This window comes from Tiliqua scincoides, chromosome 2 (genome assembly GCF_035046505.1).
Source record: "Tiliqua scincoides isolate rTilSci1 chromosome 2, rTilSci1.hap2, whole genome shotgun sequence".
Lineage (NCBI taxonomy): Eukaryota > Metazoa > Chordata > Lepidosauria > Squamata > Scincidae > Tiliqua > Tiliqua scincoides.
In genome coordinates this window covers 158764527-158781925 of record NC_089822.1, presented here as the reverse complement: position 1 = coordinate 158781925, position 17399 = coordinate 158764527, and the positions used below count along the sequence as shown (strand labels likewise).

Sequence of the window (17399 nt, the reverse complement as noted above, 5' to 3'; positions counted from 1 at the left end):
GAGTCTCTGCTTGCTTACTGTGTTTCAGGATGCCACAGCAAGGGGAAGTAGGGCTGGTACAAGCAGAAATATCCCAGGATGCCAGGGGCCATCACTTGACTGGAGAAAGGGTGAGTAAGGTTGAAGGAGATATTTTCTCTGAAATCTGTGACTGGCATCTTAGGACTGCCAGGCCACAATGTTGCAATGACTGAAGAAGCTGCAGTTGACAAAATTTCCTTGACACGGTCTAAGCAGATCTAACAACTCTCTCTCTCTTCCCCCCCCCATCTTGCCAGTGCTCAGTCACCAGCCTGACCTACTTGTCCAATTCTTTCCTGCCAACAATGCACAGCTGCAACCCTACTTTCCAGTTCTACCTCTACCCCAAACCTACTTTCCTTTTGGCCCCACCCTTCTTCAGTTCCATATTTCCACAAGGCATTGTTTCCACAGATCCTGCTTGTCAGGTCACCGACTTTGACCCAGTTTGTTGGCTAGCATATCTAGAACACCTCCCCTTCCCCTACCATCACATACAGCTTCTCCTGAACTTAAGCACTTTGAAGTTCATTTTAACTACTATTTTGCTCAAGCCATTTTCCTTTACCCTTCCTTCTTGTTCCTCTTCCTCAGTCTGTTGCTTACCCTTCCTTCAGCCCCCTTGCCTGTGGATTCCTGAGCTTCCCTGTGTCTGAAGACTCCAGTCTTTAGTCCTTGGTGAGTTTTTAACCCTAGCCAATACAAGTTTAGCTTTTCTCAAATACAACTTTACAAATACAACTTTAGCTTTTCTCACTGAAGCTAGACTACAAGCTACTGAATATTCTGAGCCAACAGGTCAACCTGTTAGCATCATGTGCTCATATAGGCTGCAGTGCCCGGGCAGTGACATTGTGACATCATGATGTCATGTGATGTTGATGTCACTTCCAGGTTCTCCTCTCCCGAAGAGGTGCTAGTATCTATGACCTTGTAATCGAGCTGCCCTTCTCTGGATTGCCTCCTCATGTTTTAACAGCATTGTGGTTTGGCTGCTGCCCCCCCTTCCACCTCCTTTTGAGGCTTAACAACTGCCTCCACTTGCACTGACTTTGTTCAGTGGAGCCCCCTTCAAGTGGCACCCAGGGCAGTTGCCCTCCCTGCCATACCATAGATATGCCACCGCATGTGCTTCATGGGCAGGATCCAATATCCTAGGTCTGTAACCAGTTTTATGACTGTAGAAAGATCCAGATACCTTCTTATTTGCATCCATGAATTCTTTTTGGAATAATTTAGCAAGTGGAAGGTTTTATTAAAAAATGTTGGTTCCAGATTTCTTACATTTTTAATACTATAGAGAGAACCGAACCAAAAATTCATCTAAAGAACAAAATTCTAATCCCATCAAGGAGAAGGTAGCAAGTACATCCTTCATACTAGGGGTTTCCTGTTGTTTTGTCCCTTCCCCTGCCCTCCACAATCTACAATCTATTAATAGTTTGTATAGACCTTTTATGTACAAAATGCTTTATGTTGCTTTACTCATCTATTATATAAAAAAGAACAGCAAGGATTTTTATTCCCATTTTACAGCTGGGGATCAGAGATTGTAAAACAGTGAGATGACTGGCAGCTTAGACTACAGTCTTAAACATACTTATCAGGAAGCAAGCCCCATAGAACTGAACGGGACTTACTACTGAATAGACATGCATAGGATTGCATAGCTACTACATGTACCACATTGTAGACATTGAGAGGCACTATAGTGTACTTGTTCGGGAGTTGGACTTAGACCTGAATGGTCCTGGTTCAAATCCCTGCTTAGCCTTGAAGCTTCCTGGGTGACCTTGAACCAGTCACTGTCTCTCAGCCTCACCTACCTCACAGGGTGATTGTGAGTACAAAAAAGAGGAGAGGAATCATGTGCACCATCCTGAGCTCCATGGGGGAAGGGTGATATAAAATTGTGAAAATGTACCGACATACATACATACATACATACATACGTACGTACGTACGTACGTACACCCAAGAGCGCATCCAAGGCAGGATTGGGACTGAAAGCAGCTCTGCCCGGGACAAAGGTAGCCCAGGCTGCCCGGGAACAGGGATAGGATTCGGCATAAGTGCCAGATCCTGGTCCTGTCCCTTCACCTGCCACCCAGCTCTCCCCTGCCACGAAACGCCTCCCTCCTGCCCTCCCCATGCCCCCTCAGACCCCTGAGCCAGCCTAGCTCAGCCGGCACAGGCTTACCTTTCAGGTCAGCCAAGTGGGGCTCACACTGGCCTCCCCAGTGGTGTCACTAGGGTTCGCATCACCTGATGCGGGATGCCAACGCGTCACCCCCCATTCAGTGGGCAGGGCAACACCCCAGGTGATGGGCATGGTGATGTATGGCTCAGTTTCACTTTTCATAGGGCTCCATGCAATTTTTGTTCTCTGTTTTTTTGGCCATAACTTTTGAAAGAAAGGAGATATTTCACTCTGGTTTTTTGCATTGCATTCCACTGGAAATTCTGCATCCAACAGTATGTAACATGACAGTATTACTCCTAACCACCACGATTTTAGCATGTCACCCTCCCATGCACGTCACCCCCCCCGTGCGTATCACATGGTGCGGCCCACACACCCCTAGCGATGCCACTGGGCCTTCCTCCTTTCCCTCCCTCTTTATGGCACTTTCATGACACCAGTGGGCCAGTGCAAGGGACATGTGCCTGACCATTGCATTTTTAGGATTGTTCTCTAAGGATGCAATCATATAAACACTTACTTAGGTAAGTGTATATATGATTGAAGCCTTAGAGCGCAGTCCTAAAAACGCAATGGGCAGGCACAAGTCCCTTGTGCCAGCCCACCAGTGTTGTGTTAAATTCAATGGGATTTACAGCCCAATCCTACCTAAATCCGCATGTATTATTATTATTAATTATTAACAGTATTTATATACTGCTTTTCAACTCAAAGTTCACAAAGCGGTTTACAGAGAAAAATCAAATAACTAAATGGCTCCCTGTCCCAAAAGGGCTCACAATCTAAAAAGATGCAAATGAATACCAGCAGACAGCCCCTAGAACAGACAGTGCTGGGGTGAGGTGGGCCAGTTACTCTCCCCCTGCTAAAAAAAAGGAGCACCCACTTGAAAAAGTGCCTCTTACTCAGCAGGGGTAGAGATTTCATCTTTTGGAAGTCTCCTCAGGTAAGGAAACATTTGTCCCCTTGCCCCAGGGTAAGCCTCAGCAGCTGCAACGGGTCAGTTTGGACCTGCATCAGCGATATTGTAATGAGTGAAATTCTTTTATTACTGCCCTAATGTTTCCTTTACAGCTAAACCAAATGAGCAGGTGGTTGACCACATTTTGTACTATATGCACCTTCTGAATGTCTTCAAGGGCAGCTCCACAGAAAACACATTACAGTAGTCCAAGCATTGAGTAACCACCAAAGCACATAGTGACTAGAAAGCCTTCCTGGAAAGGAAGTAGCTACAAATGGGCCCAAGTTTGAGGGTGGAAAACTGGGTCACCTGGAAGTCCTGATGCTGTGGCATGGGCTTTTTAAACCCTTTGTCATGAATAAAAAATTGAAGATAAATTGTAGAGTGTACTTGAGGGTATTTGTGCGGATTCATTTTTCTGAATCTACATGGGGTGTTTAGAACTTGTAAGATCTTGAGAGATTTTGCTAGAGGTTTTCAGGAATATAAGGAGTTTAAATTAAGAGAGATAAAGAAGTTCCCAAACTGTGAACCAACTCCTCGTGGAAGAACATGGCCTCCTACAAAATATGCAACCCACCTACTTCTAAGTCAGTTGGCCTCTCCTTCTCGATGTTAGAAACAGCTCAGACCAAACTGATAGAAACCACACAAGGCTTATTGGCAATAGTAATTTGAATCTTTACTGCAGTAAAGGGAGTGATCCCGACTACAATGCTAGTCAGGACCTGCTCATTGAAGCGACAACAGAGTACATAATTTATAGCCTTTTTATAGCCAAAGTCCCTCCCCCGTTTCTCACTGACTGATTACTAGGGAGTTACATTCTTGTCCAACCGCCTGCAACATATTACTCTTTGATATGTTCCCCCACCCTATACATACATCCCATGCTCATGTGAATGACCTAGGGCGCAATCCTAACTTATGCTGGCATAGGAGCCCTGGGAGGGTCGCAAATGTGCTGTAAAGCACATTTACACCTCCGTGGGAGGAAGCTGCGTTGGCTCATCTAGATGTGCCAATGCATGGAGGCCAGCAGAAGCCTCCGTGGCGGCTTCCTCAGTACCACTTGTGCTGGTGCATCCGCACTAACACAAGCGGCGAAGGTAGGCATGGGGGGGTGGGAAGGAGGCAGGAGGGGGTGCTTCTGGGCAGGGGAGGGCAGGCAATGGGCAGCCCCGGGGCGGGTGTGTGGGGAGCCAGGGGTGGGGCTGGGACCCGGTGGTTATGCCAGATCCCAACCCCGTCACCAGGGAGAATGGAGTGGCTTCAAGCCATTCCACTCTCCTCGGACTTGCGCCACCTCCAGAGGTGGCACAGGTCCGAGGATACCCATTAGGGCGTGCAGCCCTTACCCAGGGGTAAGGAGAAGAACTTCCCTTTGCCTCTGGCTGAGCTGCTGCAGCCAACGAACCTGTGTTGGATGCAGCGCAAGCCATCTGGCTTGCCTGCTCCAGTGCAGGTTTGGATTGCGCCCCTAATCAGCTAAGCAGGGCAGGAAAGTTATATTAACTTTCCTAACTAACATTTGCTTATTAAGCATGCGTGTTAAAGCTTGAACTTTCACTGTCCTCTACTACCTTGTTTGCTTTTGAGTTTAATTGGGTGACATTTGAACCATCTAGCTTTATCTAGTCTTCCCTTTCTATTCTCTTATCTATATTTTCAGCATCTCTCAGTGCTCTGTTTACATAAGGGATATTTGCACTGCAAACTACACCTCTAAGATTCATAGCTTTGGCCAGGCTAGGTGCTTTTCTAAGGTTACAGGTTAAGAACATAAGAACAGCCCCACTGGATCAGGCCATAGGCCCATCTAGTCCAGCTTCCTGTATCTCACAGCGGCCCACCAAATGCCCCAGGGAGCACACCAGATAACAAGAGACCTCATCCTAGTGCCCTCCCCTGCATCTGGCATTCTGACATAACCCATTTCTAAAATCAGGAGGTTGCGCATACACATCATGGCTTGTACCCCATAATGGATTTTTCCTCCAGAAACTTGTCCAATCCCCTTTTAAAGGCGTCTAGGTTCTGCTTCAAATCATGTCATAAGTTCTATCTTATGAACTCTGTCCCTCTCATCGAGAACTCTGTCTTGTCTAAGTTCTAGTTAAGTTTATTCACCCTCATCCAGTCCATTACTAACTCTAGGCATGGTTACACAGAATCCACTGTGCAGGAAAAGACACCATACCTTAATTATCAGTGCACCTGCCGGTCTCATGTAGATATTCAAATACCATTAGACAACTTTATTGGTTTAAGATATTGGTTTAATTTATAAATATTTAAGATATTTATAACCTGCCATTTAGACTGGGTCGTCCCAGGGTGACTGGCAACAGTAAAATGATCACTACCTGGGAAACTTTGCATCACCTCAAATCTGGGCATGGGGAAGTGAAACCATAGTCCTCCAGAATTACTTTCGGATCCTTCTACAAAGAAGCAGAATCACAAGGGCCCCAATTCTATCCAAGTTTCCAGCACTGATGCAGCCGCAATGTGTCCCCGAGATAACTGAACATGTGTTCATTTACCTTGAAGAGCCTTTGTGCCCCCCCACTGCAGAATGCAGTGCACACCCTGTTGGCATTGCTGCACCAGCACTAAAAAGTTGGATAGGATTGGGCCCTGCAAGTTTTAAACAACCCACCGACCTATCCCTGCTAACCATACTACTAGAAGAGAACAAATATGGATAATTACTAGAGATAATTGTAATGCACCAGAGTTGCCAACAGAGCTCTGGGGATTCAGTGATCACAGAAACTGATAGAGATTTTGGATGTTATACAATTTGACATGGACCAAAGAATTTCCATGAAACTGTTTTTATTCCACCAGGCTTCCTGTGAATTAGACAAACTGCTGCTTAGGTCTGTATATTTAGTTTTATATTTTAACAATGCATTATTATGATTTCAGTAAAAACTACTCTGAGAGCCCTCGTGGCTGAAAACCAGTTGAAAAATCTGAACTCAATAAATGAAATGAAATAAAGAGTTCTCAGAAAGATGGCTGTGGCCACAAGTATGGTTCAAATAAATGTAATAAGTATTCAAAACATAGCTTCAAATCCACCTTGTTGGATTCTGCTGTTAGACCTTTTGATTCTGATGCTGGAGTTAAATTGCTCATCAAAATTCAAATATCATCCATATTTGACTTTAAAAATTAGTATTTGGCGCCCAAAATTGGAATTCAAATGTTGGCATTAAAAATTATCAGTCAGATGACAGATGTCATCTGTGCAGACTGTGTTTGTCTGCCTTTGACGTCAACAGAATCTGTGTAGCAGACATTTAATCACGAACTGAGTATTTATAAAGGCAGTGCAAATGCATCAAGTAATGGAAATTGGACATTCGATTCTGTAATGCTGTTTAGTACGTGACTTAAAGCCAGAAATGTTGTGCCCATAGAAGTCTGTTTGGAATGTTTTGTTGAGTCCATTGGATTCCCTGACTGCAGGATGTTAGGGAAGCTGTGTTACAGAATAATAAAGAAATTAGCCAATGACACCTCCCATTAGGTTCTTACCTTCCATGACACATGCACAATAACAAAAGGGGGATAAACCCCAAGTTTTCTGACCTCCGTTTCTGTCATCTGGCTTTGACAGATGGAGAAGAAAATACTGGGGTTCTGCTCACAGGCGCTCCCCCTGACCAGTGGGCCTTTATATCTGTATCCATCCCTGTCTGTTCTCAACCCTGGTATTAATCCTTACTCACTCCCCAGTGCCTTGCTCTTGTATGACCTGAATATCGGAACAGAACTTTCTTCACTTAATTTGTTCCACCAGAACATTGCTATGAGGTTCAGGAAGGAGTTTACACAAAAGGGAAGAAGCACAACAAAACTACTACACAAGTACAAAAGAAATTAAGACAGTTGTATCTTCTTGAGTAGTGTCCATCTTTACAATTGTTTGGTTGATTAAATGGTTCACTCCAACACACACAACATGCCCTAGACACAGCTTCTCTTGTCCACTGGAGAATTCATGAACACTTGAATCCGAGTGTCACTTCTAAAGACATTTCCCAAACAGAGGAATTGTTTAGATATTAGGTATGCTGATCCAGTGCACATGACATCCACAAGCCATATGGGATCTCTTCCATTCTTCTGTGCTACCTCATCCCTTGAGGTGTTTGAAAATGGTCATTTATTTTACTTAGCCCAGGGGTGTCCAAACCCCGGCCCGGGGGCCACTTGCAGCCCTGAGGGGCTCCCAATCAGGCCCTCAGGGAGCCCCCAGTTTCCAATGAGCCTCTGGCCCTCCAGAGACTTGCTGGAGCCCATGCTGGCCCAATGACTTCTCACCTGAGCTGTGGGACGAGGGCTCCCTCCACTACTTGCTGTTTCATGTCTGTGATGCAGCAGTGGCAGTGAAGGAAAGGCTGGCCTTGCTTTGTACAAGGCCTTTTATAGGCCTTGAGCTACTGCAAGACCTTCATTCATTCATATAAGTTCCATCTCTAATAAATTCATTTATGTAAATGTATTCAAATTTGAAATGTAAATTAATTCTCCCCCCAGCCCCTGACACAGTGTCAGAGAGATGATGTGGCCATCCTGCCAAAATGTTTGGACACCCCTGACTTAGCCCATTGTGTTCAGTAAGAATTGGGCTGTAATCCTATCTTACTCACCCAAAACAAACACCTCTGTACTCATCCCACACTAGAGTCAGCACAGCTGCATAGCCCAGACAAGGTGTTGCCTAGAAACCGTTGCCCCAAATCCCACCTAACATTTCTCCACCTTTTTCTCCAGTCATTACTTCCAGTTTCAGACCATGTTGTACTGCCAGTGATGGTGTTCTAATTCACTGCATATCACATGCACACAGAACACATAACATGACACTGCCATCTGACAATAGCCTAACCTGAATCTGTAGCAATGCAGAGAGGTTCTTTCAGAAAGGGCTTCTCTAGCTTGCAAATCCTGACTATAGATTTTAAGTTTCTTAACTGCAGAAATTGGAGATATGTTACAGTTTAGTCATTTAGACATTAATTATCTCGTACATAATTATGAGACTTGTTTGGGAGACTTTTTTATATTTCTTGATGTACTTTGCCAATCTTTGTGGTGTCTTACATATGTGGAGTTTTCACAGAGATGTGGGTTGATGTTAACACCGACTGCATTAGCATTTACTCACTCCCAGCCTTTCTCAGTCCAGTTTGTGCCCCTGGTCATTGAAATCCAAAGTGAAGATTGAACCCACATTTGGACAGCAATTCAACTTTGACATCCCAGTGCTGATATGGGAGCGGCACTTCACCCCAGATTCATGGGACAGACTGAAGCAACGCAATGCCCCCAATGGCTGGCACGGATTGCCATATTCAGGTAACAGCTTGGGATAACAATTGCAGATTTGGGGGGGGGACGACTCTGCCTTTCAATGGGTGACAGTGGATGTGAGCACTTTGGTCTCATTCTTTGAACCAGGCTTGCATGAGTCTGTTCCTAGAAGTTAGGTAGCCAATATACAAGTAACAGAATGCCAATCTTGATGACAGTGAGATAATTCTGACATGACGTTTGACCCTAACAATGCCAGGAATTCCACAATTCATAAATGATAACTTGTATATAGCGCTAATGAGATGGGATAAGGAGTCCATCTGTCATGGTGGGTGGATGCCAGGTTGCACCCATGGTTTGTTTGTGCCAGCTACCTCTGCCAGTGCTCCCCCCACACTGACCTGGCAGCAGCAGGGATGGGAGATAGCTTCCACTCCTGCCGCTGTGACTGCCAATCTCCTCTCCTCTGCCTGCTCTGCCTTTTGAAAAGACAGGGAGCAAGAATAAGGAAGTGCACTCCGCTCTAACTCAGTAATGCCACTTCTTTTCCACTTTCCTGCTCCTCAGAATGGTGCTTATAGTAATTGCACATCTCTTCTGTGGCTGTGCCCCTTTTGTTTCCTTGCACATGCTCCCAGGCTGCCCCTTCCGACCATGACCAACCCTATTTGTGTGGCACTCTCACCCATCTAGATGTGCAGTGAAAAGTCAAAGGATGTGAGGCCTTTTGGATATAAATAATTAGGAACTCCCTTTCTTACTGCCTCTTATCTCCATTCATTTTCTGTACAAACCTGCTTGTGGGGAATGATTGGCAGGAAAATGGTGCAAGGGGAAGATATCCCACCTCTTCAAATTGCTGCTTTCCTCATCTGTGTCTGCCCTTTTGGATGCTGCCATGAGTCCCCTTGGGGAGAAAGGTGGGGTATAAATGCCATAAATAAATAAAATAATCTGCATCACCCCCACTACTTTTTGACACTTCCAGTTTTAAGTTCACCTCTTTGCTGGCTATCTTAGCATTAAATGTAGCTTACTCTGGTGCAGATATTCCATGGATGTATTCTAATACATTAAAGCAGGGGTGCCCAAACCCCGGCCCAGGGGCCACTTGCAGCCCTCGGGGGCTCCCAATCCGGCTCTCAGGGAGCCCCCAGTCTCCAATGGGCCTCTGGCCCTCCGGAGACTTGTTGGAGCCCATGCTGGCCCGACGCAACTGCTCTCATCATGAGGACAACTGTTCGACTGCTCTCCTGAGCTGTGGGACAAGGGCTCCCTCCACTACTTGCTGTTTCACGTCTGTGATGCAGCAGAGGCAGCAAAGGAAAGGCCGACCTTGCTTTGTGCAAGGCCTTTTATAGGCCTTGAGCTACTGCAAGACCTTCATTCATTCACATAAGTTCAATCTCTAAAAAATTCATTTAAGTTCATATAAGTTCAGTCTCTAAAAAATTCATTTATGTAAATTTATTCAAATTTTAAATGTAAATTAATTCATTTTTTTCCTGGCCCCCAACACAGTGTCAGAGAGATGATGTGGCCCTCCTGCCAAAATATTTGGACACCCCTGCATTAAAGGAATGGTGATCCTGAAGCAAGCAATGCTAAAATAAAAAAGGAATAGTAGCAGAAATGAGAAAGAAAGAAAGAAAGAAAGAAAGAAAGAAAGAAAGAAAGAAAGAAAGAAAGAAAGAAAGAAAGAAAGAAAGAAAGAAAGAAAGAAAGAATTTGCAACTAAGCCCAAAAAATCTTTTAGAGTTGCAATTTGCTAGCACAGCTCACTATTGCCAGTGTCGTCATTTTTTTAACATGGTTCACCATATGCAGTTTCTCTTTAAAGATCTGGGGGGAGAGGAAGTATCTGAAAATGCTGCTGCTAACATCTTGTGACATTTGCCTGAATAAAAGAACCCAGTGTCTCTGTGATAATTAACTTCAACTAAAAGACATTGGCTCAGCCCACTCCATTGTTGCTGCTGGCCATTGGCTTCTGGGAATTGTCTCACTTCCTACCCCATGCCCACTCTTCTTTGCTTGGCAAGCCCACTATCTGTCTGGCCAGCTACTGTCCCAATTCTCATCACTCTAGTCTAAGTGAATGAGGGGTGCACTTGGAATAGTGGGAAAATTGAAACAGCATGAGAAAAACTGAGAGCTCTTGCTGGATTTTGCCTTGAGATGAACTACGCATAGAAGCCATGTGCTGGCACAGAACCGTTCACAAGGTTACCTTTTTATTGGCATTTTTTGTGGACACCACTCTGTACCTGGTCACATAGAGTTGGAAAGGGAGCTCTGACTGAAATAGAGAGAAAGAGAGAGAGAGAGGAGAAGCAGAGGAAGATTAAAAATAATTAAAATACTTCTTCAGTTCCAGTGTATGCAGGAATTCTAGCTAACACAAAAGGGTTTTTTAAAAGGTCATGTATTTCCAGGCCATCTACAATTCTACCCCCTCAGTAAAAGTCTGTTCTGAGCTAGCGTTAGGAAAATCAGTAGTTCTAGTACATCATTTACAACACAATCCTATACCTATTTATTTGGAAGTAAGTTCCACTGTGCATAAGATTGCAGGTTTCCTTTATTTTTGGAAATAATGTCTTAGGCTGCAATCCTAACCACACTTTCCTGAGAGTAAGCCCCATTGAACAAAATAGGACTTACTTCTGAGTAGACCTGGTTAGGATTGTGCCCATAGCTTTGTCAAGTAGTCACAACATATAATGCATGTTCAGCTGTTGTAAGATACATTTCATACAATGTACAGATGTTTATTATACCAAGAGAATTCAGAGGTTCGCAGCTCATCCTATTCAGTTCCATGATGCTTACTGGATACTTCACAGAGCGATGTGTCGTGTGTGTCAGCTCAAATTATCCACTTGCACCATTAGGTGTAAGAAGCTCTGAGCCATCATGACTCACCACTATGGTAGTGACTGGTTCTGTAGTGCTAAGTGAAACATTTTGAATATCGTATATGTGAATTAACTTCTGTGCAGATATTTAGGAAAGTCACACACATGCCAAATCTTTCTTGCATGTGCATATTTGCATGCTTTTGTCTTCCACATGATAGTGTATGTGTGATGCCTTTTCCTGTTACTCACTCTCTGTTACCCATATCCCCAAGTATTGTGTTTCTTTGAATGCATCAGCACACTCATTTTCATACCCCTTTCTTGTCACTCCCCTCCCTGTCTTAAAGTAATAAAACTCAGATGATTAAATCACACCTGGAACTGTGTGACGAGGACTGTACTTCCCAAGAAAGTTTTCGGCATGTGTTTCTAGAATTGCGTTTCTAGAATTTATGCTACATGGCAAGCAACTGCTGAAACTGATGGAACTTTCAATGTCAGGTTACAGCATGACAGGGGCCTGCTGTTCAAAGGGAAAAAAGTGGTTAAAAAACAAAACAGCAGGTGTGCCCAGGCCCTCAGGCATCCCCAAGGTAGCTCCTTCTCTTTGGATCGTAGCCCCGGGCTCTTGATACACTGAATATCACTGCTGAATATCAACTTGGTAATGTTTAGAGTGATTTTGAGGATGATCAGAACAATCCAATCAGTTCCATTCAAAAAATGTTTTGTTGGAGTCACACAAAAAAACTAAGTGTTGGCATTTTCAGATACATTCCCTCCAACTGAGTCTTCCTTTTCTGGCTAAAACATTGGCACTTCCAAATCAGATTAATGAAATGTCCTTCCTGCACAAAGAGGGAAAAGGAAGAACATAAGAAAGGGTACTCAAAATTTGTTGTTTCAGATTAATCACCATTTGTAAGGGTTGGAATTTCTGTTTCACTGCAACCCTATGGAAAATGCATCATGGTTTAAACTGAACATTGCCTTATGTTGACTCTTCCTGCCTTCTTAGTGCTTGTGTAATCTTTAATCTCCAAATTGTGTTTTCTTCTGATTTTTTGCATTTGCATGTAGTCCTCCTGACTTACATCAACTGCCTCTTATCTACAGTTATCTCTTCTACACTGAAGGTCCTCAATGACTCTGCCAACAGTAGACTTTTCAGTACGGCCAGTTTCCCTAATGGCTGCATCCGCTGTGCTGTGGTTGGGAATGGGGGAATTCTGAATGGATCCCGCCAAGGCAAGGAGATAGATGCTCATGACTTTGTCTTCAGGTACAATGAGGTTGGCTTCTAGGCCTTGACTATTGACCAGGCTATTTACTTAGAAGTCCCTGATCCTTTACTGATAGATATTTCTCAGAATGTCTCTTTTCTTCACAGGGTAAATGGGGCAGTGACCAAAGGCTTTGAGAAAGATGTTGGGACCAAAACCTCCTTCTTTGGTTTCACAGTCAACACCATGAAGAATTCCCTCATTGCTTATGCAGAGTATGGCTTCACCCAGATACCACAAGCCAAGGTAAGGCGAACCTGAAGGTTTGCACTTCAGATGTGCAGTTTAACCTTAAAATGTACAGGTAGTTGAGTTTCAGCAAGCCCCTTGGCAATACTATTTGCTGCAGTTCAGACTATCTTGACCTTACTGGATGTTGCCATACAATATTTTTGAACCAATGCCAGGCAGAAGCTTTATATGTCAAATGCCCTGGGTTTTACATCTAGTATATTCAGTGACTGGATTCCAGGTAGTAGTCTGAGGAAGATCTCTTTCTCAGAAAGAAAAGTAGTGGGAAGAAGGGCTTGGTGGTGCCACTTTCAGCAAGCATGGTATTTCTCCATTGCTCTAGAAATCCTAGTTATATTGCTGCTTAACTGTCATCTAAAAAGACATACCTGAGGCATGCTTTAGTCCAGGGGTGCCCAAACCCCGGCCCTGGGGCCACTTGTGGCCCTTGAGGCCTCTCAATGCAGCCCTCAGGGAGCCCCCAGTCTACAATGAGCCTCTGGCCCGCCAGAGATTTGTTGGAGCCCGCACTGGCCCAACACAACTGCTCTCAGTGTGAGGGCGACTGTTTGACCTCTTGCATGAGCTGTGGGATGAGGGCTCCCTCCACTGCTTGTTGTTTCACGTCTGTGATGCAGTAGTGGCAGCAAAAGAAAGGCCGGCCTTGCTTTGTGCAAGGCCTTTTATAGGCCTTGAGCTATTGCAAGACATTCATTCATTCATATAAGTTCATCTTTAATATATTCATTTATGTAAACTTATGTAAATTTATTCAAATTTTAAATGTGAATTAATTCTTTTTTCCCCCCGGCCCCCGACACAGTGTCAGAGAGATGATGTGGCCTTCCTGCCAAAAACTTTGGACACCCCTGCTTTAGTCCATCAATCTGATATTCCTAATTTGTGTTTTGCTTTCCCCTTTCCTGGCTGCAGGACCTACAGTACATTTTCATTCCTTCACATGTTCGAGATTACATCATGCTTAGAGCTGCCGTACTGGGCATCGCTGTTCCAGAGGGCTATGATGAGGGAGATGAGTAAGTATTGCTCTTTGCCTGCTTGCTATTTCAGTCATTAAGTCCCTTGTGAAGACATCTGGAGCACGTTCCACAGCAAAAAAATACTCTGCAGCAAAAAAATATACTCTGTGTCAGTCGTCTCTTAGTGTCTCATCTTTGCTCTCTTCTTTTTTTTCATCTATCATGTCTCAGTGCTGCCGCTTCCTAGTGGTGCAGCTTAAAAACTATCCTGAGGTTGGCAAACTTAACTCTACTGCAGAAGAATTTTCATATAGTCAGCCTCAGTGCTAAAAATAATCACTTTAGTTTTCGTTTCTATGGGTTAGAGCCTTGCTTTGTTATTTCCACAATAGTAGTTGTGCTTCTTTAATAATAATACTGTATTACAGAACTGTATTCTGTGATGCAACTTAGGAGAACGTTGTGATTGGAAGACTCAATAGGAAGTCTACTCCATTTTAAGTTCATATCATGGAATGGAAGACATGTTTTGTGGAAGACCGCTATAACATTGCTCTTGAAAGGTTCTTATAATTACTCAAGATTTTAGGATGTTTCACTGATGTGGAGAGAGGAAGCATGAGTGATGTGGCTTTCCTCTTTTTCCACTTCAGGTTTAATGGGGATTTGTCACGGTGAGATGCATGTGTTCATACCCCTCTCTGCAGGGAAGATGCTCAAGAACCCCTTTCTCATGAAACATCAAAAATATGGAAAAGAGAAGGCACATGCATCATTTGTGCTTCCACACAACCTGCACCAGTGTAACTTCTGAAGTGGCTTTAACTTGACTTCACCTAACATAAGAACAGCCCCACTGGATCAGGCCATAGGCCCATCTAGTCCAGCTTCCTGTATCTCACAGCGGCCCACCAAATGCCCCAGGGAGCACACCAGATAACAAGAGACCTGCATCCTGGTGCCCTCCCTTGCATCTGACATAGCCCATTTCTAAAATCAGGAGGTTGCACATACGCATCATGGATCTTTCCTCCAGAAACTTGTCCAATCCCCTTTTAAAGGCATCCAGGCCAGATGCCATCACCACATCCTGTGGCAAGGAGTTCCACAGTCCAACCACACGCTGACTAAAGAAATATTTTCTTTTGTCTGTCCTAACTCTCCCAACACTCATTTTTAGTGGATGTCCCCTGGTTCTGGTGTTATGTGAGAGTGTAAAGAGCATCTCCCTATCCACTCTGTCCATTCCCTGCATAATTTTGTATGTCTCAATCATGTCCCCCCTCAGACGCCTCTTTTCTAGGCTGAAGAGGCCCAAACGCTGTAGCCTTTCCTCATAAGGAAGGTGCCCCAGCCCAATAATCATCTTAGTTGCCCTCTTTTGCACCTTTTCCATTTCCACTATATCCTTTTTAAGATGCGGTGACCAGAATTGGACACAATACTCCAGGTGTGGCCTTACCATAGATTTGTACAACGGCATTATAATATTAGCCATTTTGTTCTCAATACCTTTTCTAACGATCCCAAGCATAGAATTGGCCTTCTTTACTGCCACCGCACATTGGGTCGACACTTTCATTGACTTGTCCACCGCCACCCCAAGATCTCTCTCCTGATCTGTCACAGACAGCTCAGAACCCATTAGCCTATATCTAAAGTTTTGATTTTTTGCCCCGATGTGCATGACTTTACACTTACTTGCATTGAAACGCATCTGCCATTTTGCTGCTCATTCTGCCAGTTTAGAGAGATCCTTCTGGAGCTCCTCACAATCGCTTCCGGTCTTCATCCCTTGGAAAAGTTTGGTGTCGTCTGCAAACATAGCAACCTCACTGCTCAACCCTGTCTCCAGGTCATTTATGAAGAGCACCAGTCCCAGGACAGATCCTTGGGGCACACTGCTTTTCACCTCTCTCCATTGTGAAAATTGCCCATTGACACCCACTCTCTGTTTCCTGGTCTTCAACCAGGTCTCAATCCAGGAGAGGACCTGCCCTCTATTTCCCTGACTGTGGAGTTTTTTCAGTAGCCTTTGGTGAGGGACCATGTTGAACGCCTTCTGAAAGTCCAGATATATAATGTCCACAGGTTCTCCCACATCCACATGCCTGTTGACCTTCCCAAAGAGTTCTAAAAGGTTTGTGAGGCAAGACTTACCCTTACAGAAGCCATGCTGATTCTCCCTCAGCAAGGCTTGTTTGTCTATGTGTTTTGAGATTCTAAAGACTGAGATTTTGAGATTCTATAGACTGAGATTCCAGCTCGTTCCAGGACTGTGGAACTTTGTCCTGCCAGGTGATACCGAGGATGCATCGGAAGCAGCGCATGTGGAAAGCATTCAGCTTCTTCTCCTGTTGTGAGCGGAGTCCATGACTCGCTGCAGTACAGAAGTGTACTCAAGACGCAAACTCTGTAGACCTGGATCTTGGTATGTTCTGTCAGCTTCTTGTTGGACCAGACTCTCTTTGTGAGTCTGGAAAATGTGGTAGCTGCTTTACCGATGCGTTTGTTTAGCTCGGTATCCAGAGAAAGAGTGTCTGAGATCTTTGAGCCAAGGTGCAGTCCTGGAACGAGCTGGAATCCCCAGCGTGTATACACTGCTGAAACAGAGATGCCTGCGTTGGCTTGGTCATGTTGTGAGAATGGGCAATGGTCGGATCCCAAAGGATCTCCTCTATGGAGAACTTGTGCAGGGAAAGCGCCCTACGGGTAGACCACAGCTGCGCTACAAGGATATCTGCAAGAGGGATCTGAAAGCCTTAGGAATGAACCTCAACAGATGGGAAACCCTGGCCTCTGAGCGCTCTGCTTGGAGGCAGGCTGTGCAGCATGGCCTTTCCCAGTTTGAAGAGACACTTTGCCAACAGTCTGAGGCTAAGAAGCAAAGAAGGAAGGCCCATAGCCAGGGAGACAGACCAGGGACAGACTGCACTTGCTCCCAGTGTGGAAGGGATTGTCACTCCCGAATCAGCCTTTTCAGCCACACTAAGCGCTGTGCCAGAACCACCATTCAGAGCGCGATACCATAGTCTTTTGAGACTGAAGGTTGCCAACAATGTGAACAAAAAAAAAAAAAAATAGACTGAGAAAGTCTATAGAATTCTCACACTTTAAAAAGCAGCAGCAAAAAACTATTTCACAACCTGTTTTAGTCATGCATATGGTGAGAACAATGTGAAATGAAACGTCAAGGAAGCAGTAAACTAGAGTCTGTGAGTGAGAGGGGAAGCCTTATCTCTCTCTAAGAAGATCTGTGATCTTCACTGCTTTATCACAAGATCTGTCACTATTCTGTGATAACAGACGCTTATGAGATGAAGAATCCCTTTTCTTCATGCCTTTTGTCTCTATATAGAAATTGTCTATAAATGTGCATGAGAGCAAACTGATACACTAAGTCTTAAGATACGTATATAGCCATTAATGTTTTGCAGACAAAACAAAGTGCTACCAGCCACCCTCTATCCCACCACTAAAAAGTCCTGATTGTCAGGATAGCTGATGTTTTTAACAAATGCA

General features: G+C 44.4%; 1 protein-coding gene across 3 annotated transcripts in view; it reads left to right on the top strand.

The window, feature by feature from the left end:
• ST6GALNAC2 (ST6 N-acetylgalactosaminide alpha-2,6-sialyltransferase 2) overlaps positions 1 to 17399 on the top strand; it is a 47019-nt gene that overhangs the window by 18321 nt on the left and 11299 nt on the right. Inside the window, exons 2-7 of one of the 3 annotated variants that reach the window (XM_066617865.1) lie at positions 29 to 110; positions 6042 to 6073; positions 8395 to 8564; positions 12500 to 12665; positions 12774 to 12912; positions 13831 to 13934. In XM_066617865.1, the coding sequence (XP_066473962.1) occupies positions 29 to 110; positions 6042 to 6073; positions 8395 to 8564; positions 12500 to 12665; positions 12774 to 12912; positions 13831 to 13934 (693 nt within the window). Of the gene's footprint in view, positions 1 to 28; positions 111 to 6041; positions 6074 to 8389; positions 8565 to 12499; positions 12666 to 12773; positions 12913 to 13830; positions 13935 to 17399 lie in introns of all 3 variants that reach the window. The other 2 variants (XM_066617867.1, XM_066617868.1) reach the window with 2 other exon arrangements.